The 27,199-nt window shown below is 38.8% G+C and overlaps 1 protein-coding gene and 1 long non-coding RNA gene across 6 annotated transcripts; one reads left to right on the top strand and one right to left on the bottom strand.

Annotated features, from left to right (window-relative positions):
- Positions 1 to 1,740: 1,740 nt before the first annotated feature.
- Positions 1,741 to 24,915, bottom strand: LOC149317238 (THO complex subunit 1-like). 5 transcript variants are annotated; one of them, XR_016280610.1, is made up of 23 exons: positions 24,738 to 24,915; positions 22,125 to 22,198; positions 21,965 to 22,025; positions 18,993 to 19,059; positions 18,458 to 18,576; positions 16,324 to 16,372; positions 15,828 to 15,923; positions 14,531 to 14,613; positions 14,045 to 14,118; positions 13,077 to 13,185; positions 12,140 to 12,271; positions 11,314 to 11,414; positions 10,410 to 10,476; positions 10,050 to 10,100; positions 9,474 to 9,544; positions 8,018 to 8,116; positions 7,434 to 7,499; positions 6,115 to 6,198; positions 5,803 to 5,950; positions 4,423 to 4,501; positions 4,068 to 4,153; positions 2,238 to 2,414; positions 2,047 to 2,134 (listed from the first exon to the last, which is right to left on the bottom strand). XR_016280610.1 is itself a non-coding variant. In XM_089517147.1 (21 exons), exons 1-21 carry the CDS (start codon positions 24,786 to 24,788, stop codon positions 1,839 to 1,841), a joined length of 1,977 nt encoding a protein of 658 aa, XP_089373273.1. In that variant the 5' UTR covers positions 24,789 to 24,912; the 3' UTR covers positions 1,741 to 1,838. The 5 variants fall into 5 exon arrangements, 2 of the variants coding, with proteins under 2 accessions (XP_089373273.1, XP_089373275.1); XR_016280612.1 differs by lacking the exon at positions 4,068 to 4,153; XR_016280611.1 differs by lacking the exon at positions 2,238 to 2,414 and having other exon boundaries at positions 2,048 to 2,134.
- Positions 6,250 to 12,471, top strand: LOC149317239 (uncharacterized). The gene is made up of 3 exons (XR_016280613.1): positions 6,250 to 7,840; positions 9,129 to 9,308; positions 10,624 to 12,471. It is a non-coding gene; the product is annotated as an uncharacterized LOC149317239 (long non-coding RNA).
- Positions 24,916 to 27,199: the final 2,284 nt, after the last annotated feature.

Raw genomic sequence — 27,199 nt, 5'->3', positions numbered from 1 at the left:
GAGGCAGCAAGGTTATTCAAACTCAATGATAAAGCTTCAAGGAAGCCATACACAGAGGATATATAATATGTGGAAAGCTTTCAGAGCCAGGTGTACAGATCTAGTGCAAGCCAGTCACATATTAGAACTGGGCATAATAATAAAGGATGTGTATTTTGATCCCATCTACCCCCCCCCCCCAAAAAAAAACCCACGTTTTTGAAGGGAAGGGACCTTACAGCCTCAACAATATTTCCCAGGTTTCCCAACTGAAACTTGAATCTAATGTTAAAATAGGTTAACAAGTCCTCCATTTGAGCCAGTAAAAAGGCATAATTAAGATTGCTAACTTTTAAGATTGTTTTTCTAGTAGGCATTATATGAGCAAGAAGGGTATCAGAGTTGGCAGCACTATCAATGCATCTAGATTTATGCAGCTGGGATAAATTAACCTTAACAATGGACCCAACCAGATGCTGTTTAAATAAAGGTAATTAATCTATTCATTTTCCAAATTTCTGCTCAAATTTCTTACATCCACTAGAAAAGTGGCACACTTTAGATGTGCGATAGACAGTAAAAAGATACAGTAACAGAATAGGATTTTAGATCCACAGTCATTGTTATGATCTAGCTATGATGCCAAGGTAAAAAAAAAAAATGTATGCCCGATTCTACATGACCCATGGCAAGAAGTACAGTTTATGCAGTCTCAGCAATATTACATGGTATCTGTAATGCCACAGGGTAAAAGAAGCCATCCATGTTTATACAGCCTTACAACGTCAATAAATTGAAGTCAACTCAGGCAGCCTTTGGGCAGACTGTCCTGCAGTTAGTAATGTAAGGAGTGGCTACATCCACTGTGGCTCTGAAGGACTTGGGTACATCCCAATAGTATGTGGGTTGCTCCTCATGCCATCCACAGAATGAAGGGTTAACATTCATTGTTCTTACCATGAATGTTCATCTTTGGATGGTCTGGAGGAGCAATCCATCCACTCCCATGTAGCTACATCATCACCACCACCATCATCATCTTATAAATAATAAATGAAAATGGTAGGGATAAGATAGGTGGAATTGAGCACTGAATCTTAATAGGCGGATAGGATAAGCTTTACACTGCAACTGGCAAGAAGGACGAGGACTCAACAGTAATAGAAAATAACCTTTGAGCTAAGGGCTCCTGTCTCATCTACTGTTATGTGGGGAATAACAGTATGTGGATTGCATCTTAGGGCTGCCCCAAAATGAACATTCATGGTAAGTACCAAACCCTCACTTTCTTTCATGGATGAAGTCATGTGCTTTGACTTTCATTCCCATCCAAAATTATGGGGGCAAGGTGACAAAATTGCAGGCCAAGACAATTAGAATGCTATTGTCACAACAGCATTTGAACACTTCCACAATGGCAGAAAAACTTTGTTTAGTGATTCTCTGTAAGTACAGGTTTGTTAGCAATTTGGATACAATATCTTCTTATATAGTACACCCTTAATTTTCTTACTTGACCAGACTGAACAATCTACTTTTTTAATATAGGAAAGGGGATAATTGGTTATTCATCTTCACATATATGTACCTTGTGGAAGAGTCAGTATCAAAAGCAATGGACCTCTAAATACCCATACACTAAGTTCTGAATTATATAGAAAAGATCACCACACACGCACACATACACCTCTTCTTGTCATAGTAGAATGACTCCTGTTGGGTCAGGAATACTAGTCTTCTGGAATTTCTAGACAATGTTATTTAAAAGATGTTTATTGTTTACCAAATTAAATTGGCCTAGCAAATGTTAGGCTCCATCACTTAGCAACAATAACTGTTATAAAAAAAATAGTCCCAAATTAGCTATTGTTTTCATTGTCATTTGTTAGGCTGTCAGCAAGGTCATTTAATCCTGCTTTGGTCACTGCAGTAATCAGATTTTCCATTGTAGCATGGATCCCTTCTTGATCTTGCCAAGTAACAAGCAGCTGCTTAGCTCTCATCTTCACATCTTCACTATCTGATTCAATCTGCCTTATATCAGACTCTTTCATTTCCAAGTTTGGAGCCAGAATCTCCCAGTATTCTCCAAGCTTGTTTGCAAACAGCTCTATCTGTTCCCCTGTTACAAGTTTGTCCCGTTGAACATCCGGACCTAAAATTAGAACAAAAGAATACTTAAATAATAGCCTTTTTAGAAACGACAGTTAACAAAGTGGTTCCTGAAAACTGACCAACCACACTTGGTTGATATTTACCAGATATCAGTTAAGAATTTTCCTCTTAAAGCAGCGGTAGGCAAAGTGCAGGCTGTATGCAGCCTTATGGCTGTTCGTGTGACCCTGCTCCCCGTCTCCCAAGGCTCAAAATTCTTTTGGTCCAAAATGTCTTCTAGAGGTGTGAAAGGCATTTCCATCACCTTTGGGGCCTTCGTGCTGTTTTGCAAAAAAAGTTTTTAATTTTTTTTTTTGCAATGAAACATCATCTTGGGAGTGTGAGGGGCATTCACACTGTTTTTTAGGGGGGGGGGATATTTATCCCCAGGAGACACTTATTTTAAAACAGGAAGTGATCTGTCCTGTTCAAAATGTGTCCTAAAAAGTTAATGCAGCTCCAGCTTTAAAAAATTGCCCAGCAATGTCTTGGATGGATGCTTGGGTAATTTTATTTAAATGCCAGTATTGTGACTTTTTATCTCCGTGATAACTATGCTACAGAAATGATATATAACAGTTAAATCATTACAACATGTCTGCCAGACTTCACTCCCCACGGTGACTACTAGAGCAGAAAATATTAACTATGCTGTGAGCATGGATTTTTGGTTTTTTAAACACCATTACCTTGCTTTTATTCTGCAAAGCTAAGCCAATGTCATTACAGCATAAACAGGAACAGCCTATCATCCAAACATGGCTGTGGGGAATGATCTCACTCTTGCCATTTTGGAGGCACTTCCCTGCTCAGGCCACAAGCCACTGCTGAACTTGCTTCCAAATATAAACATGTATATTATATTGATTCTTAGCAGCAATTTTATCATTACATTTCAAACCACATATATATGGATTATGTGACCACTGAATAGCACTCTCACTAAAGACTGGATATCAACAGACATCCCAAAAGGAAAGAAAGCAAACTGAAGTGCAAAATTACTCTGGTTGATTTCATGCTGCTTGAAACAACTAAACTGCTCTACAATATTGGGCAAACCTCTCAGCAATTGCTTATAAATCACACCATGTTCGTAACAGATTAGAAACGGTATGCTAGCCAATCTCAATGCTTTGTAAAAGATTGCAATTTGCATTAATTTTTGAAAGGCCGAAAGTAATCCTTAATTGAGATGAAGAAATGGCAATAAAAAAGCCAAAATTGAATAGGCAGGACAGTGAGGAGCTCACTGTATTTGTTGTTAGTAAGAGGCTGTAGCACCTTAAAAAAAACTCATGTGGGTACTCTGATTTTTTTTAAGGTAATAGGAAGTAATAGTAATGGGTTGGGAGGCATTTCAGACGGTCTAAATGAGATAGAAGATGGCAAATAAAATTAGTAACAAAAAGAACAAATAGTGCCAAAATGAGAAAGTGCAACTGAAAAGGACAAGCATAAGCAGGATTCTGTTGAAGGGAAATGTAAAACAAAGATAACTTTTATATATTGTTTTTAAGACATAAGACAGGTCATAAGTAGAAGCATTTATGACAGAATAAACAACATTAATAGTAAGACTGCATGAAGTATACATAATTCACAGCAAGTGGAATATGAAGCATTCACATGAGAAATGGGGAAGAAAGAATCATGCAAATGACTTTAGCAGCGGGAATAACTAGACTGAGGATGAGGGAGGAAAGGTCAAGGATATGCCAAGATTACAGACATACACTGATTCACAAAATCAAGGAGATGGAATTGGGTAGGAAATGGACTTGGGGAGCAGGAAATGCTTTAGATGAAGATGGATTAAAACTATCATATTGACTTCATAAGTCAGGAATATGCACCATTAATTTTGCCAATCCATAGCTGATGTGTGATATTGCTAAACAAGTTTGATATTGTTTTAGAAGAACACAGCTTACCAAAGGGAGCTATGATTAGAAGCAGATAACATCCAGAAAGGACTTATTTTCAAGGTCTATTCATATCAAGCATGGATCCAGTAATGCTAGATGAAACACAATCAAGATGGCAAGATTTCTAATAAAAGCGTGAGGAACCTAAGCTTTTGCACAGTAGGATTATGAAATCTCTGCTCAGTGCTTTCAAAGAAACAAACTATAGTTCTTTATTCTGAATACACAACACAAGCAACAATTACTATCATGGATCAGAAGCAGTAAGCGACCAACTTGGCAAGAAAAAGGGTCTGCTTACATACTCATTTTACAACATGTGTCAAAGGAAATGGGGAGAAACCCAAGAACACAGTCTTACTTTCATTGTTTTCCTTTAACAAAGCATCATTATCTTCCTCATCTTCATCTTCGCCTGTTTTAATTTCTTCAGAAGGAGGCTATAATGAGAGAACTGAATATCACTGGATGAATTTGCTCAAAAGGACTGCTGTGTGGTGATCCTCGAAGCATATTTAGTAGAACAAAAATTTTAGAAATACATTTGGAATTTTCTGAAGATTATATCTTGTTTAATAATATAGAGACCTATTCTAAAATCAAAACTATCACCTAAAGTTCAGAATCAAGATATTTATGCTATACTTCACTGCATTTTTGAAACTCAGAAAACTGATATTTTCTAAATACAAATAAACTTCCCAGAAATCACTCAAACTTCATTGTCAAGATTCATTCTCATTCTTCTTCACTGACGAATATTAAATGCCAAAAGAATGTCCAGTGCACAAATATACCTTCTCAAGAAGCTCATGAGACAGGGAAAAAGTAGATGTAGAAAGCATGACTTTCTTAATATATCATTAACTAGAAAATAACCAGGAGGGAAATCCAAGATTTCTGCCTCTTCTCTGCTGAGATATTGCACAAACAATGCAGATGGCAAATGTGTTTGTAGGCATGTTCAAATCACAGAACTGCAGGCATAGAGGGATGCTAAGGATGATCTAGTCCAACATCCTGCCAATGAAGTAAATCTACAGCTAAGGATGCCCAATAGAAGACACCCAACCTCTGTTTTAAAAACCTCCAAAAAAGGAGTCTACCATCTTCCAAAGTAATCTGTTCCACTGAAGAATATCTCCCTACCATCAGGAAGTTCTTCCTAATGTGTAATCCAAATCTGAATCCACTAGTCTGAATCTATCTAAAGCAACAGAAAACAAGCCTGCTCCATCTTCCACATGACAGCCTTAAAAATATTTGAAGATGGATATCATATTATCTCTCAGACTTATCTTTTGCAGGCTAAACATGCCAAGCTCCCTTCCCTAACCACTTTTTCCCACTGGGCCTGGTTTCCAGACCCTTTACCACCTTATTCAGCTTCCTCTGAACAAGATCAAGTTAATCTTAATATGATACCATGCCCAGAAGTTGACACAATATTCCAAATGGGATGTCACAAAAACGATCAAGTGGCTCTTCCACTGATTTGGACACTATAGTTCTATTGATGAAGCAGCAAAACTACAGGCAAAAAAACTCTCATCATCATAAAATTTGGTTAATAATTAGAAACATCTAATGATTAGTTAACAATATTTATTTATTTCATTTTCTGAGCTGTCATAATTAAGAGTACATGTAAGAGAGAAAATGCTAGGGTTCGGGAAACAAGAAATGATGCTGGCATAGAAATTTAAAGAGAAAATAAAATATTTGCAATACTACTACTTACGGGTAGTTCTTTAGCTAATTTGATGACCATGTTTTCAAGATATTCTGGTAAACTTTTAAACTGCTGGTTGGTGGGCTGGAAGAAGTGAGGACTTCTGCGTGCCAACAGCCTTAATGCTCTCCAGCCATAGTTAGAATTATTCACAACTCTGTAATGATAAAGTCAAAATCAGTCCACCATGTTTCAAGACAACTGTTTTCTCAGTGGTGTCATGCTGAGCAAACTTTAAGTTTGAATCAGACATACATAAATTGGGTAAAATTGAACAGATACAAATGTAAAAGAGCAGAGAAAAGGATTCACAATACGTACTTAAATTCTTTATCAACCATATTTTCAGGATCTGCCTGTTCAATAGCCCCTTCAAAGAATTCTTCCAGCGTTGGCATATATTCTCTAGAAAACAAAGATAAATTAAAAGCTTAAATTTCCAAATTTCCAACTTTTTGGTAGTGCAGATATGTTTGAAATTTTGATAGTGTTGAGGATGCCACCATAAAATGGCTGTTGTGGAAAAATACAACTAGTTACAGGACGGTAATGAACTTTAAAGCTGTGGCTAATTTATTTATTTTATTGCACTTACATCCTGCGTTTCTGCCAAAATGGGAAATCAAAAAGAAATCCTGTGATGAGATGTTCTAAACTCTTTTTAATCCTTTTCCACACACAGTTGGGAAGTCTAACTCTAATTTGGTTAAGTGGTTTAGAATTTTTCCCAAATACTTTGACCAATTCATTCAGTCAGTACGCTTCCTCAGACTTCTTACATAGCCTTTCCCAAATACCAATTACATGCTTAGATAAATCACTTGAAATTTTTAAAACCTGTCACTACAAAATCTATTAAGTAAATAAAATGAGGTGAAGCAAAAATATGTGAGAGAAAATGCTCCTTTCATATGCATTTAAATAAAAATAATAAAAATAATAATACAGGTTGGTTATCCCTTATCCAGAATTCTAATACTCCAGAATCCAAAACTGTCCACATGGGTGGCAGAGATAGCGACACCTTTGCTTTCTGATTGTTCAGTGAACACAAATTTTGTCTCATGCACAAAATTATTAAAAATACTGTATAAAGTTATCACTAAGGTTATGTATACAAGGTATACACAAAACATAAATGAATTTCACGTTTAGACCTGGGCTCCATTTTCAAGAGGTCTCATTATGTATAGGCAAATATTCCAAAATCTGAAACAATCCGAAACCAAAACACCTCTGCTCCCAAGCATTTCCAGTAAGGGCAACTCAACCTGTAATATGCAGTGGTGGATCTAGAAAAGAGCAACTTCCCATTTCACACTGTAGGCATCTCCAGGGTTCAGGAAGCCCTGCTGAATGGAGAAGGCTGTAATGCAGACATGAAGGTAAAAAAGTGGAATCCTCAAAAGTCAGGTGGATGCGATGTTTGCGTTTTGAAAACTCCTATTTCTCTTTAGTTCTCTGAGAGCCCAGAGAAGAAATGTCACTTTCTGCCTTTTTCCCATGGACTCCTCCCTGAGCCCAACCACAATGATTTTGATATCATTGGTACACTTGAGATATTTCTGGATGCATCTACAACAAGATCTAGAATCGACTTTAGCCCAAAGCCCTCCTTGCCTTCTTTTTCACATGCTCACCGGCTCTCAGATTTACAGGCTTCCAAGTTATCGGGGCATAAATTCCAGAGCCGAGTCAATTCTTCACTGTAAAGAGAAATGAAAATCAGATGACTTGATACATTTTGTGATGTTTTAATGTGTCAAGCATTGGGGGGGCAGCTATCATACTAACACCTAGAGTAATTAGCTCAACAACAGATATCACTGTCTGCATGCGATTTCTTCAGTTTCTGACAGAAACCAACACCATTGACTGCTGCTATTCTAAATTGCTCAAGTAACAGAATAGATTTTAACCTTGAAAGCAAAATAATAATAATAATAATAATAATAATAATAATAATAATAAATGCATTTATTTTGTCTTGGTGCTTCCTAAAAGAAAAGCTGCACAACAAGTTAACAACCCAACTCTAGGATAAAAGGTAAGGAATGCAAGAGATGCTTGTAATTAAAACAAATATTCTTATGCACAAGCTTGATATTCACAATTAAACCTAATCTGCACATCCTTACAGCTTCATGTAATCATTCTACATACCATTCTACATCTACACAAAGCAACAAGTAAAAGCATGAAACAATATACATGCTTGACTCACTTCCCCATGAGAATTTTTTTGTTGGGTCCTTTTCCCAGGAAGTCTTCAGGAGCAGGTCTCTTACGCACAAAAGGTTTTATTGGCTTGGAATCACTTGGTCTACAGAAAAAGAAGGCAGAGGGGATCAAAGTTAGCAAAGTTCTTTGATAAATTCTGAAGAACTTGTATGCAGAAGTCTTCCCTACCTTCCCTGTGTCAGAGAGGATGGCCTTGGAGAGCCCGCATAGTGGCCTTGCACTGTAATTTTGCCATTAGCCTGGGGGTAAACCTGACAAATGACTACTTTCCTTAGAGCAGAGCTGGGCAAATGCTAGAAGGCCAGGAGAGATTTTTAAGACAGCTAAGAACTCACTTTTTTTTTGAGGAAGGCATTATGAGGGGTGATTTCACTGCTCTACACTTCCAAAGAGAAGCTTTCTATAATTTAGAAAGGATACAAAACATATCTCCCTTATCTTCCCATATGAACCTGCCAGTTTTAAGATCATCAGAGGAAGGCTTTCTTGTAATCCCGCACCATCAAAGGCTCACCTAGTGAGAACTTGAGAGCCTTCACGGTCACTGCTCAAATTCTCTGGAACTCCTTTCCATGGGGAACTAGATTGGTTCCCTCCCTGCTTTCCTCTCACCAGCAGACAAAAACCTTTTTGGTTAAGCAGAAAGTTTGGAATATAGATGCTTTTTATTTGTTTTTAACTGTTGTACAATTTTTCATTCAGTTTCATAGTGTTTTAATGTGCTGCTTTAAACTAGTTTTAAACTTTTTGTAAATGTTTTAAATGTGTTTTTATGGAATCTGCTTTGGATCCCAGTCTGGGAGAAAGGTGGAATATAAATAAAGTAAACAAATAAATGAAGAAAATAATAAATCTCGTTCCTTACCTATAAGTAGCACTCCTCCAACTGTCTTTGCCTTCTAATATTTTTCCCTACCCTTGTCAAGAAGGCTACTCAGCTCTGTACTCAGAAGTTAGATTCAGGTACCACTACCACCACTTTGCTTCTGACACTTTTCATCATGTGGGGGGTCTATTTTCAGCTCCCTTGTTCTTTACTATTAGTATGAATTAATCTTTTATTTAACAATTAAAATTTTCTTTAACTGTTACAGGTACAGCATTTTGAAGGGACTTGAACCAAATACACTTGATCTGCTGCCAATGAGTCCATCAATTTTTGTGCAAAGTTTAAAAAAAAACAAACACTTGTAATGTTCTTTAATTTTTATTTCGAGGCACCTTTCTTGAAAGTAGCAAGAATTCAGAATTCACAATGACAAATTCCATAAAATGTAAGTCCAATCTGTTTGCAAAATTATAGAACAGTTTAAGACAACGGAGAATGACATATTGTCTTGAACAAGGTAGGATTTATGCAGGTGTTATATGAATATGCAGCCTGTAATGTAATATTCATCCAATTCAACTTCTAAAGGTTATTTTTTTTAGTTTATTACCTTTCTTTCACAAAACTTGGACAACCTTCATTCTTCCATGAATTCCAGTTTTCTTCTGTGTTTAATATGTGCTGTAAAAGCAAGCATACAAAATGTATTAGCACACAGTTAATACTACTTACGGCTTTAGTGATGGGATTTGTTTTTAAAAAAATCTGACTGTATCAGATAGCATTCAAAGGTAATATTTTTATATGGATATACATATTTGATATATAATATTTTTACATAGCTATGCCTTTTTAAATGCCTTTTCAAATGCAACAAATACAGTGCATTGCAATGATTCAGCTTAGAGATCACCTATATATAGGTAACTGTTGCTAAGCCGTCTCTCTCTAAATAAAGTCACAATAGTACATCAACATAGACTAGTAAAAAGCAAGACATAGCTCCTGAAACCTCTTGAGTTTCCAGTGACAATATTAGATCAAAGAAAACCCCTAATCCTTTCAGGTGAGTGAGCCCTACCCCAAAACATGCTGAAAACCACCCAAATGGGCAAATGAAACATTGTATTAAGTTGATGGCATCCATCAATCGAAATTCAATTCAGTTTAGTTTATGAAGACTTACCTCCACCATTTTTGAGAATCTCTCTCCATCTGGGGGGTTTTCTGAAAGTAGCTGCTTATTGTAAGAAGCAACATGATTAGCAACAGTGCCTTTGAAAGTCTCTTTCCAACCAATATTATGATTAGACATTTATCAGTGTAAAAAATGTAGTACTCTCTGGGTTCCAATTGTTATCCAGTATTTCATTCACAGTGTATATTACAATAGCTTAATTTGGTTACCCAACATAAAAACAACAGTACGTAGTTCCATAAAAGCAGACTACAATAAAAACAAGTATCACCGACTTTATATTGTGATATTTTTGTAAATTATAACACACAACCTATTTATATATAATTTGTAGTATAAAGCACTGACCTGGTAAACTAATTTGGTAGTATCTTCAATCCACAGTGATTGCTCATCTGTCAGAATGTAGTTTGAACTAAAAAGCAAACAATCAGTCAAAAAATGAAATACACTGGTTTGGATCCAGAACAGTTTTCCATCTGTGATGTTCTGCTCACAACGCATCAGATGGTGGGCAGGGAGAGAGAGTGGTTCTCATTGATATTTTCTCTCTCCCTTGCAGTTACCAGCAAGCCCCCACCCCCATCTCAATTCTGAAGGGCTTTCCAGAGCAAATTCTCAGGTGGACGATGGGTGGCAGCAGGAAGGGGAATGGAGACACAGATCAAAAATATTTTATCCCTCATTCTGCCAGTAAGATTGTTTGGCTGTATCAGAATCCTTTCGCAGATACAAGAAGAAGAAAGCATATTTCGGATCCAATCCTACCTATTTAAGTTACTCACCTGAACAGTAACACCTTTTTAAAAGAGTTAGTGTAACTACATAACCATCTGAAAGATAGCAAAGCTGAAACATCATCCAACCAAAGTTTCGTTTCAATTAAAACAACTTGGAATAAATGCTTAATTTGTTTAGGTTGGGTGTATGCACAACCAGGAGGAGTCTCTTCCAAGTGCAATGCGAACACATTTGTTTTCCAATACATCATGAGAAGAATACAGACAAGCATTACAAGACCTAAGATTTCATGAAACAGGAGAAAGCACTGTACAGTAAAAACCAAACAAGCACAGTCTCTGAATTACATTATCTTCCTTTTCACTGGATTAAGCAGCAGCACTTTTCGAAGAACTGCATACAATGAAATGCAGAGCAAGAGTTGCAGTGTGTCATATCTTAATGAAAATACACTAAAGGTAAAGTTATGAAAAAGGTATAAGTTTAAAACCAAGACAAGTTCCTACCTTACCTTTTAAACTTCACTTGCCCCTTGAGGTACTGAAATAATATTAAATATTGCAATAGGATGTGGCGGCGGAAGTTGCTGTCACTCAGCTGTAAATCCATTAGCTGTTAACAAACAGACAAACAAACAACTCATGTATGGCTTTCTACAGCTCAAATGTCTTTTACAGCATAAAAAAGGGTTAAATTCCTACTTCTCATCTGCTATGATCAGTTTTTTTTAAAAAACAGCACATTAAGAACAAAGATGCATTTCATCTCACATCTTGTTTGGTCTTAAAATAATATCATAGAAACTGCTTCAAAATATTAGAGTCAAATCTGTTGCCTCACAGATTTTGCCATTATATTTAATGTTGCTGAAGCAGTTGAAGTACTCTAGCACCACTGATTTAGTGACAGCAACACTGGCTGTCAATTATTTTTTTAACCAAGGCCCGGTACACACCATCAGGAAGCAACGTTCTGGTGGTGATAATAGGGCTAGGGAGCGCGCACCAACCACACACTCCCAAGCGCTACTATTTGCAGCCGGTGCCATTTTTGAGCAGCACCGCCTACATGCGGGACATAATGATGACGTGTGGGTGTCTCAGCACCTACACGTCTCTAAAGGCTGCTACACAGCTCTTACGATGTTGCTAAAAAGAGCCGCTCTAGGCAGCTTCTTTTCTGCTGCGGAGCTGTGCCATGTGGTTTAGTTGCTGTGGCAATGCTGCACAGCCAAAAGGGCTGGTGTTTCCCTGCTGATCTGTACTCACCCAAGTTAAGGTATCAGCCCGTTTTCCATGGAAACTGATATTCTTATGGCAGGATCACTAAGTAAATACCTTTTCACTTGTGAGGAATTTAGCAAAATAAACATGCTCTCCTCCAGTTTTTAGCTCTTCTAATTTCTTTCTTGAAGCCTGGGTGTCATCCAACTTGTAGCTTTTAAAGACAGCTAGCACCTCTTCTGAGTACTTCAGAAAATGAGAAAATCAAATTTCAAAATTTAAAGGAAATCATAGTCACAAAGAATATCTGCAATTTTATCAAATGTGAAAGATGCTGATATTTCCTATTACACCTTTCTGTTCACCCATTTTGTCTCCTGGTGATAAGGAGTTTAGATATGCAAAAAAAAAAAAAAAAAAAAAAAAAAAAAAAAAAAAAGATATAACATTACTATGCTTACTGCTTAAGGTAAAGGAAACTGGTTAGTTGGTTTTTTAATTTCTGGAAGACAAATTTACTTCCCAGCTCTATGCAGAAATGTCTTGGATGTTTTGGGAGCATCAGATAATCCAAACTTGGAAGTTTATTTAAAAATAGTTTTTAAAAAATTAAATGACATGCCCATATACCTTCCCAGACTATTAAAATATTTTTTTCTAAAATGTCAGTAGAAATGGTGGCCACCACATGTATGCTAGGCCCTTCGCCTTCCTGGCTCATTACACAGGCTAGAGAGGAACTGGGTGAGTGTGTGGAGGGGGTATTCAATGCTTCCTTACAACAAAGCAGAGTTCCAACTTGCCTATAAAATCCCCCTATAATGGATAATTATCAGCCAGTGTCCAACTGTAGAATTAATGATTTCAACGAAGTTTAAACTTTAAAGTGCATAAAGACTTTCATTATGTTATATACTTACAAAAGAATGAATACAATCTTTTATAAATACTTATTTGTAGACATGGTGTATCTTATAAATGGAAAGTTTGAGAAATAGTAAAAATACTTATCTTCCCAGAGATGGAGAAAAATGTACACCAGAGCCATTACCTTAAGAAATGTTTTCCATGAAATCTTTTCATAACATTGTACAGGATTCCTAAAATAGTCTTGAAGTGACCAGAACTTTCTGTACAGATTGTAATCTATTGGAATGGAACTGGAAAAAAAAAATAAACAAACATACCAACATTCTGTTATTAGAGACAAACTTGTTTTATTCACTTAAATTTATTCCCTGCCTTACTGCACTAAGCTCCCAATCCAGATGAAGACATAAACATGGAAATCAAACAGGAAGTGTGTCTGAGACTGTCAATATATCCTAGAAGAGCACACAGTGATTTGTCAGTTCACAGTGCTGATGTACTAATATCTAAAGCTCCAATAATTCAGTAATAAACACCTCAGAGCGTGGCAGAGTCTCCTTCTTTGGAGATTTTTAAACAGAGGCTGGATGACCATCTATTAGGGGTGCTTTGATTGTGTCTTCCTGCATGGCAGGGAGTTGGACTAGATGGCCCTTGAGATTTCTCCCAACTCTATGATTCTATTATCTCTTTCAAACATCTCCTCTTTAAAAAATGATGTAGGTTGCTTAAGCAACTCTGAAATGGCTCCTCTGGAAGGGCAATAACTATAGTTCAGAAATTTCATGAACACAAACTACAATGTTATCAATTCAGCATTTAAGAGGGCATGTGCACCTGGAGAAAAGTAGTATTTGTCTGTTGTAATTAAGCAATGCTATAGTTATTTATTTTTCTCACTTGGCTCCTTAGACATGGCAACAAAATCCTCATGATACAATTTATCCACATTTTCTCAAACTCACAAATATGTGGCAAGGGACATTTGTGTAAAATTTAAGTAAAAACAAACATGCTGTCAAGAAATGTCTAGCGTTTCTAGAAGTATATTTTCATACTGTTTAGGAATCAAGAACAATCTGATTGTAGATGTTTCATGCATATTTCACTTTGAAAACAAATAGATGACTCTAGTTTGCATACTCTTACCAACTAGTAGAGGCTTCATCATCTCCCATTTCCCCTTCTTCTACTTCCATTCCTTCTTCTCTTTCCTCTACATGCTGAAGGAAAAGAGCACATTTAGGATTTGTTTGTTTGTTTGCAGCCTTTCTCCCAGAAGGGACCCAAGGCGGTTCACAGATAAAAACATTTTAAAATCTCAGTAAAATTCAAAACAATTAAAATAATCTACTCACAATATAAAGCCACATTAAAAAATACAAAAAAGCATAAAGAAAACCCAACTGTTTCATAAAAACCATCCTGATATGAATTATACATTAAATTATATATTAAATAAAAAATGCCTTGCTTTGCTGGCGAAAAGCAAGCAGGGAGGGGGCCAGCCACTGAGAAGGCTCTGGCACTATGACTTGAGAGTTACTGGAGAGTTACAGCCATATAACTTTCCCAAAGGTTTGTGGTGCCAACAGAATTTGCATGATATACAGAGAATACAAAGACTATTGTAACCTTTTGTCCAAGGGTGCTCTCTTGCTCGCTGGTATTAAAAACAGTGATATTTTCCAAATTAAATTGACTTTGCAAGTTAAGTCCTGTAGGAAAAATAGGTACACTTTAAAAAACTAATATGTATTAAGAGATATAATGATATATAATCTGAGATGACGATACTATCAATACATATCAATTCCTTATCTGAAACTGGGACCAGAGAGGTATTTTGGATTTCAGATTTTTTCAGATTTAGAAATAATTACATATACATAATGAGATATCTTGGAGATGGGGCCCCAGTCGAAACCTAAAATTAATATATGTTTCATGTACACCTTACACACATAGCCTGAAGGTAGTTTTATATACAATATTTATAATAATTTTGTATATGAAATAAAGTTTGTGTACACTGACTATCAGAAAGCAAAAGTATCACTATCTCAGCTACTCAAGTAGATAATTTTCGATTTCTGAGTATTTCAGAATTCTGGATAGGGATACTCAACATGTATTATTATTTTTACTCTTGTTATTTACTCTTTTATATCCTGTTCTTTCCCACAAAAGGATAACGAAAGGTAGCTTACAAATAAAAACAAATACAATATAGTTGAGACATATAATGGTTACATTAAAATGTAATAAAACTGTGATGTTATTAAATACAAAGCACACAATTAAAATAAGCAGTTTAAAACAGTACAACTAAAAGCAGTAGAGCACACTTTCAAAAATGTCCTTGTTAAAAAAAAACAACATTTGTTTCTTAGAGGTCTGTCAGAATAAAAAAGTCTTTGGCTCCTGACCAATGAACATCAAGGAGAGAGCCATTCTAGACTCTTGTAAGAAGGGAGCACCAGGACCTTGGCACAAGCACCAAGATGGTCCTATCTTCCATTCCCAGGAAACACACATGTTAAAATTGTGGGACTGAGAGAAGGACTTCTCTTGCAGTTCTCTGAGCCCAGGCAGGCTCATCCTAGCCAAGATTTAAGTTATACATGGCTTTGTAAGTCATAACCATCATTTTAAGTTGTGCCTGGAAACAGACCTGTAACCAGTAGAGCTGTTGCAGCAATGAAGTTATTTGCTCTCTGTGAGGGAGGCCAGTTAGCTTAAAAATAATTACAATGTATGTTAATTATAATAACACAAGAGAGACTCCTGGATATGGCACACAACACATCTAAAATAATTAGATCCTTTGTAAAATACAGAATATAATTGAAACTGAAATATATGTGATAGATTTCACTTCAACCTTTTATTTATACTGTTGATTATGCCTTGAGGAATGATCAAATCTCACCTGATTTTTCTGATAGTGGAAATAATCTAGCTAAGAATAGTTGGATTCTTCCACAAAATACTGTATTTTGTGATTTAGACAATCTTCTTAAAAGGTCTAAAACAGATACAAAAACATTATTTATTTATTGCGTGTCCAGTAATGTTAAATTTCGCAAGCAGAGATTATAGTCTTGGAAAAAAATCCAGTTTCATTAATCAACTTTTATTGCTTTTTCCTAGTTTTTTTTTTAAATTCCTTTCTATTTAGTTAGGCCAGCAATACTAAACTCACTTACTGAGAAAAATGTCCAAGGTCCAAAACACACTGCAGAAATAATCCAGTTCGAGACCGTTTTAACTGCCCTGGCTCAGTGCTAGGTAACTGCTTTTATACAAATAGGATTTTTAAATGAATTTTAATATGATAATTTTATCCAATATATTTGGAGACTAATCAACTCTTTATGAATTGCACAATAAGCTCCCAGGTACATCTGCAGAAAAAAGCTACTCACCATTGCACATTCTCAGCAAATAATTCTTTCCTGCTGAGTAAAACATATTCTAAAAAAAAATACCAATCAAGAGGGAAACAATTAGTTAATATTCTATAGTTAGTGTTAGTTACACTGATGCGAGTGATAAATTCACTTGAGCCTTAAAGCCAACTGCTAGTTAAAACTACAGTAGGCCCACTCAGTATGTGGAATTTACATCACTGCTCACTTAGCTAGCTCCCACTGGTATACACTATCTGGGACTACGAATTTCATTTAGATCAAAGTAAGAACAGTCACTTCCTATCAGATGTAATCCAAAGCAGATGCAAATATTTTCATCCAATCTTCACTATAAAGAGCTACCCAATTGGCTAACTATGAAGAAAAATACTCTATTTTCATTTTCCTCCTACTTCTCAAAAAGGAAAAAAAACTAAGATACATGTGCTTAAGCAGTACAGAGTATCTCTTTAGTAAAAGATAGGTTCACACTTTTTATTGTACCAACCTAAGGTTTCATATTTTATTTACCATTAATAAAACAGCCAAACAGTATGGTTTTATATATTAATTAAGTTACAACTTAAGCATTTTAAATCATTTTATGTCATTTAAACTATTAAATTAAGCTTAGGTTTGAGGTGAAAAAATAAGTATAGCACATCATTCATTTTTTCCTTAAAATTTCAGTTATTTTTCTAAAAGCACCAGGGAGGAGTTGTCTACAGTGTCAAAATATTTGGAAATATTATGTCACTAAAGAGACTGTGTACTTTTGGACATACCATGAGAACACATGATTCTCTAAAAAAGATAATGCTTGGTATGGTAAGGTTACGTTTGCCATCACTGCAATAAAGGAAGCCATGGCCCTGAGTAAGCAAAACCTGAGCAGGGCTGTTGATGATAGGGTGACTTGAAGGCATCTTATTTAGAAGCTCACCATAAATGGAAGTCAACTTGACAGCAGTTAAGAACAGGAAAGGAGTAAGAAACAGAAAAGCTTATGGACCTAAGATAATGGACATGGCATAGGTTGTTGTTTGTTATTGTTGTTAACTGCCTTCAAGTTGAGCCCAACTCATAGCAAACCTGGGGATAAGACACCTCCAAGACCCCCTGTCCTCCTCTGCTCTGGTTAGGTCCTGTAAATTCAGGACCATGACCTCTCTGGTTGAGTCTATCCATCTGGCATGTGGTCTTCCTTTCTACTACATTCTACATTTCCTAGCATTATTGTCTTTTCTAAGGAGTCATGCCATGATTTAGGCAAAATATGACAGCCTCAATTTCATCATCTTGGGCGGGATACAGACCGCTCCTTTGGGGCGGCCTGCACCCGCCCCTTTCCCTGACGGATCGGGGCCTGAGCTGCCACAGCGGCAGTCCCAGAGGCCCTGATCCGCTGCTTTTCCAGGCCTCATGGAAGCAGCAAAATGTCGCTTCCCAGCGGCCCGGAAAGGGGTGTCCTTGGGGCTTCATGCCCGAAGGGCACCCTGACAGCAGTGGGGAAAGGGGCTGCTTGGCCCCTTTCTCTTTTGTATCACTGGCGTAGCCGTGTAAAGGCTACGCCAGCGATATGTGACACGAAAGGAGCTCCGTTTCAGAGCTCCTTCCAGCGCTGCTGAAAGGGTGCCAGAGGTGCCATGCAGTGGCACCAGGACGTAACGGCCGCGCTGCGCCATTTGGACACGATGCGGCCGTTGTGTCAAAATGGTGGTGCCCATGTAGACAGGATGCCACCATTTTGATGTTCTGGCAACGTACTAGGGTTGCGGGGCGTATATAAGCAACGCCCCAAGGCGACCCTAGTACATTGCCAGGACGTGCTTAATGGCCGATCTGTACAGGGCCTTGGCTTCCAGGGAGATTTCAGGCTTGATCTGTTCAAGGGCCCATTTGTTTGTCTTTTTGGCTCCCCCATCAAAGTAGCTACAAGCACTGGAACACACTTTCATTTTGAAGTCAGAATATTAAGATAAAAAGCAGTAAGTTGAAGTACCACATATTGTCCACCTGAACAAATCAATTTCTATTATTTGATTTGGAACAACAGGTAAATAATATTTTTTAAAAAAGATATTCATTCAAATAACTTGTACAATCCAAAGTCTCATAAAAAGTAGACTCTTAAAATAATATGACTTACTGATTTCCATGTAGTTACATTTTTTTCCACGAACGTAAAAATTCTGTCACACTGATCCAAAGGAAGGCAATCCAGAACATCTCCAAGGAGTACAAAAGGAGTTGATGCTGTGCAGATACCTTCAAGGGACAGAATATTTTTATGAATCGGCTACAGTAACATTGATTTTTAAAAACAGAACTCTTTTAGATTTCTACTTTTCTAGTATCAGTTATCTTTTTTGTAAGAGTTATCAAAATGACTCTGCAAATTCTAAACAGAAATTTTCTACAGTCTCTGTGTGTCTTAAAGTAGATAAGCCATACATCTAGGCTAAATCTACTGAACTTTTGCAATAAGTCGGTGAGGAAAACCAGAAGATATCCACTAACAACCCAAACAAAGAGCATGCAAGATAATTTTTCAACAAATTTCCTTTATTCCAAAATAAACAGAATGTTTTGGTCCAGTTATATTTTAGGGCACTAAATTTAAGGGAAGCATGGTGAAATGTGAGTTACATATTTTGAAGTATTTTAACTGTCACCACACTTACCTTCTGTGACCCCATTAATAACAAGAGAGATGATAGCCAAGACATTTTCACATGAAGCTTTATTTATCTATGGAAAAGTAGTAGAAGTTTGTGTGTAAGTTGCATATAACTGAAATATTACTAAAATATATAAATTAGATTTTTAAAAGTTAGAGAAACATAGCTATTTTCAAAAGCTAAATGTGCATATTCACTAACTTGCAGTTACACAGTTCACTGACTCATTCAGTGAACAAGCAGATCCAGATATCTACTGTATCTTATTTTGTTTGCAATGTATTAATAGCTATATAATGACTATGGAGTGAAGCAGAGAGCCAGGAAGGTGTGGTCTCTGACTGCTCCAGATGTGACTGGACCAGGACCACAGCGACTGCTCCCAAAATTTTCAATCTGGCCCTTTGGACCAGAGTGGATTCTGGCCACTTTGGCAGTGTGCATAATTTAAACACCATGCCCCCAAAGCAGCCACAAGCTGCTTCTTTTGGTCTGTGTGGTTCGTGCCACTGTCAACAAAAGAAGCCTGCATCGAGTATTACTCACATGAAAGTGTAAAGTGTGCAGAAAGAGGCTGTGAGATTCTTTGCAGCCTCAGCTCTGCTAATACTATGAAAAGATGAAGCAGTTGCACAAAGACCCAGATCTTGGAATCTCCTGAATCAGGCTTTCTGATTGAGAGCCAAAGTGGCACAGAGTTGCTCTCTTTCTTAGCCTGACTTACCTTACTTCTTTTTTTAATATATATTTTATTTTTATTTCCTTTTTGAAACATAAAATCTCGATTCAACAAATTGTTATCAGGATTACATAGTTTTGTAGTATCTAGTCCCCTTCAGTAATATTTTTCCAATAACTTCCGTCTTCCCATATCCCACCTTTAAGATTATAGTTCCCTTACTGTCTGTTTATATCAATAAATTTGTTATCTTTCTTTTAAGTTCATCTGAAATGTCATACATCATTAAATGTGCTAACCTTAATTAACCAAAAATAAGTACTTATATTTCAAATACATTCAATTTATAAATCGACCTCTTCTTTATAACCATCTCGATTTGCAAAATAACAGTAATGGATACCAATCTCTTTCTGCTCTATAATTGTCCTTTTGCTTCACATATGCTGTAAGTTTGTCCATCTCTATTGTGTCCATTAATTTTTGTAGCCATAAGTCTAAGTCCGGTATGTCATTTTTCTTCCAATATTGGGCAATTAGTAGTATTGCCGTTGTTATCAAGTAAAGTAGTATTCACCAGTATTTTCTTTCAATTTCTGGTGATATTTTATTTAACATATTTAGTAAATATATTTCAGGTTTTAGTTCAAATTTTATATTCAACATTTTTTATGTGTATTTGTTTCCAGTATCTTTTCAGCTTGGGACAATGCCACCACACATGAAACCATGTACCTCTTGCTGCTTGACATTTCCAACATACATTTGGTTTTTTCTCAATAATCTTGGCCAATCTGTTCGTGATTAAATACCATCGATTTTCCATTTTCCAATCATTCTCCTTCAAATTTTGTGACAATGTGAATTTTTTAGTTTTTTCTCAAAATTGTTACCTTACTTCTGAGCATAAAGCAGAGAAGAGTAAACCATGTAAACTGCCCTAAAGTGGATTATTTTAAGGTGGAATAGAAATGTAACAAATACCAGTAATTTCTGGTCTCATCCACCAGCTGTGTGCCTAAGGGCCAGGGGAAGACTGAACTTTCTGTTCCTCTTTAAGAACATCATGTCAATTAGGAGACCAATCTGGCCCCTTGTTGTCAACATATAAGGCCAGCCCAACCTAAACAAAAGCCCTGGATTTGTCAGTTGTGCTGGTGTGTGCACACAGCTGGTTTTAATTTTTTTTTTATGATTTAATCTCTTTTTTAACATTTGTATTTTGTTTATGTTTTAACTATGTGCTTTTTATTTTAAGTCACTCTGACTTGCCCAAGCTTACCCAATGGGTTTCTATGGCTCAGGAGGGATTTGAACACTGGTTTCCCAGTCTTAGTCCTACACTCAAACCATTACACCATACTAGCTCTCTAACCTTAGATCAGGCAAAAAAGGAATAGCTTCAGACAGCTTTCTTTGCCCTTCCATTCCAGAAAGAACACTGCCCAGAAAAGAGACCAACCAGATCCCATCTACTTGTCAGAGTAGGGGCTGCTGCAGTGAAAGAAAAAATCTTTCTCCATTGCACTCCTTTTTTGATAATACATGTAATAGATAGTGATCCTCCAGGTGGATGCTGTCCTTGTCTTTCAAAATCTGTACTTTGTTTAAAACATACTTGGCACCTTATTGCTGAAATTATTATTAATATTATACAGCTGATAGATGAATTCAGATAAGAACAGAGCAGGGTTTAATAAAGCTGTAGGTTAGTTGTTGTTTTTTTTAAAAAAAGGAGACCATTATTTAGAGACGAAACAGATGGCTGCATAGGGGTGGCTTGACGCCGCCCCTTTGAGCACCAGATTGGGGCCGTGGCAATTGCATGCTGCAGCCCCGATTTGGCTTTTTCCCGGCACAAAAAGAAGCAGCAAAATGCCGCTCCTTTTTACACTGGAAAAAGGGCACCCTTTCCACCACTTTTTGGCACATCTGGGGCATGCAACATCTAAACACCGTGCTGCTAAAGTGTCAAAAAGGTGCTGTCATGTAAATGGCTGGAAGGCTTCACTGCAATTTAGTGCCACCTTGGGTGTGTGTGTGCACTGTGTACACACCATGCCCCCAAGCCGCCGGGAAGCTGGCATATTTTGCCGGTCTGTTCCAACCTGGAGTGATTTCCCTTAATGGTAATGTTTTCTCTGATGCATCATAAATAAAAGATGTTATTGATGTTTTACTTACTATGAAACTCATAACTGAGTAATCATTATCTAAATTAAATTGTTTTATTTTCATATTCACATGCAGGGAATTTTATCGATATTCATAGAGAGTTATAACAAGAAGTACTCACAATTTCTTCTTCTACAGCAACTCTGAAAGCTTGATCCAGGGTAAACTTTTTTTCATTTTCACTACAAATGGACAAGACTATGAGAATGTTTTGCCGAAGACTTCACATTAATTAAATTATGTACAAGTTATGCAAGAAAACACAAAGTGGGATGTGTTACCTTCCAGGTATCTGAGCGAATGCACTCAGTAAAGGTTTAATGTTTTTGCCCTTGAGGGCCTCTCGAGTAGAATTCTGAAAAGATAAAAGAATGAATAACGGCTTGTTGTTAGCAGAAGTATTAAAATGTTTTATTAATATGTGCAAATTTAAATAAATATTTCCTAAACACCAAATATTTACATATACTCTTTCTTTCATGACAGAAAATGGCATATAGTATAAGTCGGAAACAATTTGAAGGCACACAGCAACAACAATCACACTTGGACATACACAAGATTCAGACCTGTTTAACTCTGGCACTGATGCATCAGCTATCTTCAGGTTATCCTATGTGACTGAATAGCTTTTACATCCTATATTTACTCAGCATTGCTCTAACTACATTCAGTTTACCTTCACTGTCATTTGTTTAAGCATATGTAAGCTTAATTAAATAACACAAATAAAATTTTTTGCCTACAATCAAGGCACTCCTTAGGCATGTTAAGGAACTTTTACATTAATGGATACACAGCAATTCTGCCTAGCACAGAACAACCTAAACCAGGATAGAAATTGCGTTGACTCCAGATGTTTCTGAACTGCAAGGCCCACAATCCCTTCCCAATGGCTATGCTAGCTAAGGCTACTGACAGTTACTGAATATTACAGTCAAAGAATGTCTAGAGTTGAAAAAGCCCCAAGCCTTGCTTAAGCCAAAACTAGTTAAACTAGTTTCACGTTATATTAAATATAGATATAAATTATGACAATATCTTCAGTAAAGGCATTCCTTGCCTAAGAAATTCTTGGGGTCACCTTAAGACCACAGGTGACTTGAAGGCACAGATACCCTGCCAAAAGGGACTCAGTCAAAAGCATCTTTGGGGTTTTGGCGAGGAAACCCCATGAAACAAAACAGGTCTTGCTTCTTAGTGGAAGGCTTCAAAAGGTTGTGTGGGAGCACAGTGGTGTGGTTTTTGGACTATGACTCTGGGGACCAGGGTTTGACTGATCCTATGACTCTATGAAGTTTATCACTGGGGGGCAAACTGCAAAAATCCAATGCAGAAATGGGATTTAATAACCAGAAAAAAATAATGCAATAGCGGGTAATTTTTCACACCTGACAGGGTTAATGTGACATTAACGCAAACAGAAAGTAGACAAAATATGCCCCTTTTACTTTCGGGATTTTCCCCAAGTAAGAAAATCCATTCATTTTTGGTGCTGGAGAAGAGCGCTGAGGATCCCAAGGACAGCCGAAAGGACAAACAAACGGGTTCTAGAGCAGATCAAGCTGGAAACCTCCCTGGAAGCCAAGATGGCCAAACTGAGGCTGTTGTACTTCGGACACATCATGAGAAGGAAGGACTCTTTGGAAAAGACAATAATGCTGGGAAAGGCGGAGGGAAGTAGGAAGAGAGGAAGGCCCCAATGCCAGATGGATGGACTCTGTTAAGGAGGTCATGGGTTTTATAGGGTTGCAGGAATTAAGTAGTGCAATGGAGGAGAGAGGGTCTTGGAGGTGTCTCATCCATAGGGTCGCCATGAGTCAAGATTGACTTGAGGGCAGTTGACCCTCCACCAAAAGGAGCGGGTTTCATCTAGTTTCCCTTTGGGTTAATGTAATGTTAATTCTCATTAATGCTAACATTGTCTGAAAAACAACCTGCTTTTGTGGGGTTTTCCCCTACTTTCTGTTAGTGTTAACCCTGAACGTTGTCTGAAAAGGTCCCCCCCCCCCCCAGTTTAAATCCAGTCCCTGCACGGAATCCGTCCCGTGTGATAAACCCCTAAGGTTCCCATCTCAGCCAATGAAGCCACCGGGTGACTTTGGCCAAGTCACTCTCTCTCAGCCTCAAGGGAAGGCAATGGCAAACCTCCTGTGAACAAACCCCGTGACAGGTCCACTGCCTTAGGGTCGCCGCAAGTCAGAAAAAGGCTTGGAGCATTAACAACAGCAGCCCCAAACGAAGGGCTGTGCTCTATGTACACTGTGGCTCTTGGCTTTCAGAGAGTCAGCCCCATCCGCATGGCTTCAGGCGAGCAAAGGCACAAAGCAGCGGCACAGCTGGGCCTCCACGGAAGAAAACCTGTCGCCCTCCGACTGTTCTTGGAGTGCAGTTCCCATGAGTCTTGGACCCCAGGAGCAATGGCATCGTGGGCCAAGAAGGGTACCTGGAGGCCACAAGAGCAAGGCGGCCAAGGAGGACAAGGCACCGCAGAAGAGAGGGCACTGAGGAAAGGAGGAGGACTTTGCCCCGGACAAAAGCTAAGAACGCGCGCAGAAACCGAAATGCATGCTCCTTGGTCCTCCTCAGAAGGGAGGACACTGGGAAAGCCCTCCTGGAAAGAAGGGGAAATGCACGCCTCCTGCAAAAGGAGGACGCCCGGACAACCCTGGTTGTGACCCCAAATGGAGGACATTTTGGAGGTTCTCCCGGACAAAAGGCTACCCTGGACAGGGTCAAAATGGAGGGCGTTTTGGGTTTTCTCCTGAGTAGAAGGTGGAAATGGAGGGCATGCCTCTTAGTCATGCTCAGAATGGAGGACGTTTTGGGACCCTTCCAGGACAGAAGCCTGGAATGGAGGACGCCTTGTCCCCTTCTCCAAAGGCAGAGCTCACCATGAAGCGCAGCCGAGCCTCGGGCAAACTGAAGAGCGGCGGCGGAGACATCCTCCTGGCTCCTCACTGACCCGACAAGGCAGCGGCAGCAGCGGCGGCGCCTCCTGATGATGTCATCGCCCCGCGCCAGCGTCGCTCGGCCGCCATAGCGAGCGCCCCTTGCGCCCGGCGGCGCGACGGGTGAGGCGGACGAACGCGCATGCGCGCGGCCCCAACTGCAAAAAAAAAAAAAGTGGAAAGAGGGAGGGAGGGAGGAGGGGTGAGGAAGAGAAGGGGAGAGGCGAGGAAGCTCCGCCCACTCGCTCCAACGGTCGCTAATTGGCTCGCTCGGCTTTCAGTAGACGCAGTTAGGCGGCGCGCGCGCACTGTCAATCACCCAGTCGCGTGCGTCACCTTCTCTTCCTCACCCCTCCTCTCTCCCTCTTTCCTCTTTTTTTTTGGCAGTTGGGGCGTCGCGCATTCCCGCGACTGGGTGATTGACAGTGCGCGCGCGCTCAGGCATTCCGCCTCACTGAGTCTACTGAAAGCCGAGCGAGCCAATTAGCGACCGATGGAGCGAGTGGGCGGAGCTAAAGTGTTGCTAATGTGGTGACTTTCACACGAAAACGGGGACTTTTCAGAGATTTTCGTGTGATTTTGGTGCCTGGCTCTATTTCAGTGTATTTTTGGTGCCTTTTGCCCATTTCAGCTCCAGCCCTGACTCTGAGAGCAACCAACCCTTTCGAGTGCCACATACTAACAGTTTTCAGCCAATCGGAGAGAGGACTGGGGAGTGGTCGCCGCCCCCGCCCTCAGGAAACGCTCTCTCAGCCCCCGACTCCCTCTTAAGTCTAGCTTTCCTAGACTTAAGCGTACTTCCTCAGATGCATGGGAACTGTAGTTCATTGTGGCACCAGAGCTCTTTCTCACAAAACTACAATTCCCAGGATTCCCTAGCACTGAGCCAGGGCAGTTAAAGTGGTCTCAAACTGGATTATTTCTGCAGTATGGATTGGACCTTGAGCATTTTTAATAACGAAGGTCCAAAACACTGCAGAAATAATCCAGTTTGTGACCGCTTTAACTCTCCTGGCTCAGTGCTAGGGAATCCTGGGAATTGTAGTTTGTTGTGGCACCAGAGCTCTTTTTGATAAAGAAGGCTCAATGTCTCACAAAACTACACTTCCCAGGGTTCCCTAGCACTGAGCCAGGGCAGCTAAAGCAGTCTCAAACTGGATTATTTCTGCAGTGTGTCTTGGACCCAACTCAGGCTGCACCTTCACTCCAGACTCCAGAGACAATCCAGTTTCATACCGTTTTTACTGCCATGGCCCAGTGCTATGAAATCCTGGGAATTGTAGTTTGTTGTCACACCAGAGTTTGCTGAGAGAGAAGGTTAAATGTCTCCAAAGACTGTGGCGGGGTACAAACCGCCGCTTTGCGGCGGTCTGCTGCCGCCGCCGGTAGATCCGTGGGGGAGCCGGAGCCTTCAGACGGCGTGGCTCCCGTGCGGACCGAAAAAGAAGCTCCAAAATGGAGCTTCTTTTTCAGTCGCGTTTGTGACGTAGCGAGGCGCCAGGGGCGCACTCGCTACGTCATAAAGGCTGCGACACGTACGGACGCTCAGCGTCCGATACGTAAAGATGGCGGCGCCCATGTGGAAGGGGCGCCGCCATCTTGTACGTATAGGATACGTACTAGGGTTAGGGGGGTGCGGAAGCACTACCCCTTCCTAACCCTAGTACGTATCCTATACGTACTAAATGGCGGTATGTATCCCGCCTAGAATTCCCAGGATTCCCTAGCACTGAGCCATGGCAATTGAAAGGGTGTCAAACTGGATTATTTCTGCAGTGCGGTTGCAGCCGAACACGTTTCTATTTGGCACAAAGCTTCCTGAACCCCCTTCATGTCAAAATAAACATCTTAAAAGTATTAGAAGGACTGAAGGATTCTTTGGTTGGTTTTAATGGTAATTTTGAGAGTTGAAATAAGTTCCAATTATTTTTATTCAATTAGGGCTACATTTTATTGCCGTATTAACATTACGGGGACTTTTCGGGGATTTTGACTGAATATTTGGTGAGATACGGGGGGATTTGGTGAGTTTTGGCCAAACGTTTGGGGAATTATCTTCGAGGCTAAGTTGTTGGCAACACTGCCTAGGAATCTCTCTCTGGATTTCTCTCAGACATAGAGGCATCTCACTCACAGGTTCACCATTAAGTTGACTGGACACCTATTAACAACAATAAAACACAGAAGAACTGTCTATTACACTTTCTTGCTTTTCATAAGAAGTTAAATTGACAAAGCTTCCAGGTATGTGCTGCAGAGCTGGACAGAAGATGCAGACAAGCATTAATTGATATACACTCACAAGTATTAATTGATATACAGTAACAAGTATTAATTGATATACACTCACAAGTACTGTATTAATTGATGTACAGTAACAAGTATTAATTGATATACACTCACAA

The sequence above is a fragment of the Sceloporus occidentalis genome, unplaced genomic scaffold, assembly GCF_023333645.1.
Source record: "Sceloporus occidentalis isolate IW3139 unplaced genomic scaffold, rSceOcc1.0.p SCAF_3, whole genome shotgun sequence".
NCBI lineage: Eukaryota > Metazoa > Chordata > Lepidosauria > Squamata > Phrynosomatidae > Sceloporus > Sceloporus occidentalis.
This window is presented reverse-complemented; position numbering and strand designations above follow the sequence as displayed.

Coding starts and splice junctions, on each gene's coding strand:
- LOC149317238 (XM_089517147.1), bottom strand. CDS start 24,788: ATGTCTCCGCCGCCGCTCTTCAGTTTGCCCGAGGCTCGGCTGCGCTTC. Junction 14,119..14,530: donor AGAGCACCCTTGGACAAAAG/GTTACAATAGTC, acceptor CTTTTCCTTCAG/CATGTAGAGGAAAGAGAAGA. Junction 7,500..8,017: donor AAAAAAATTCTCATGGGGAA/GTGAGTCAAGCA, acceptor TTCTCTTTACAG/TGAAGAATTGACTCGGCTCT.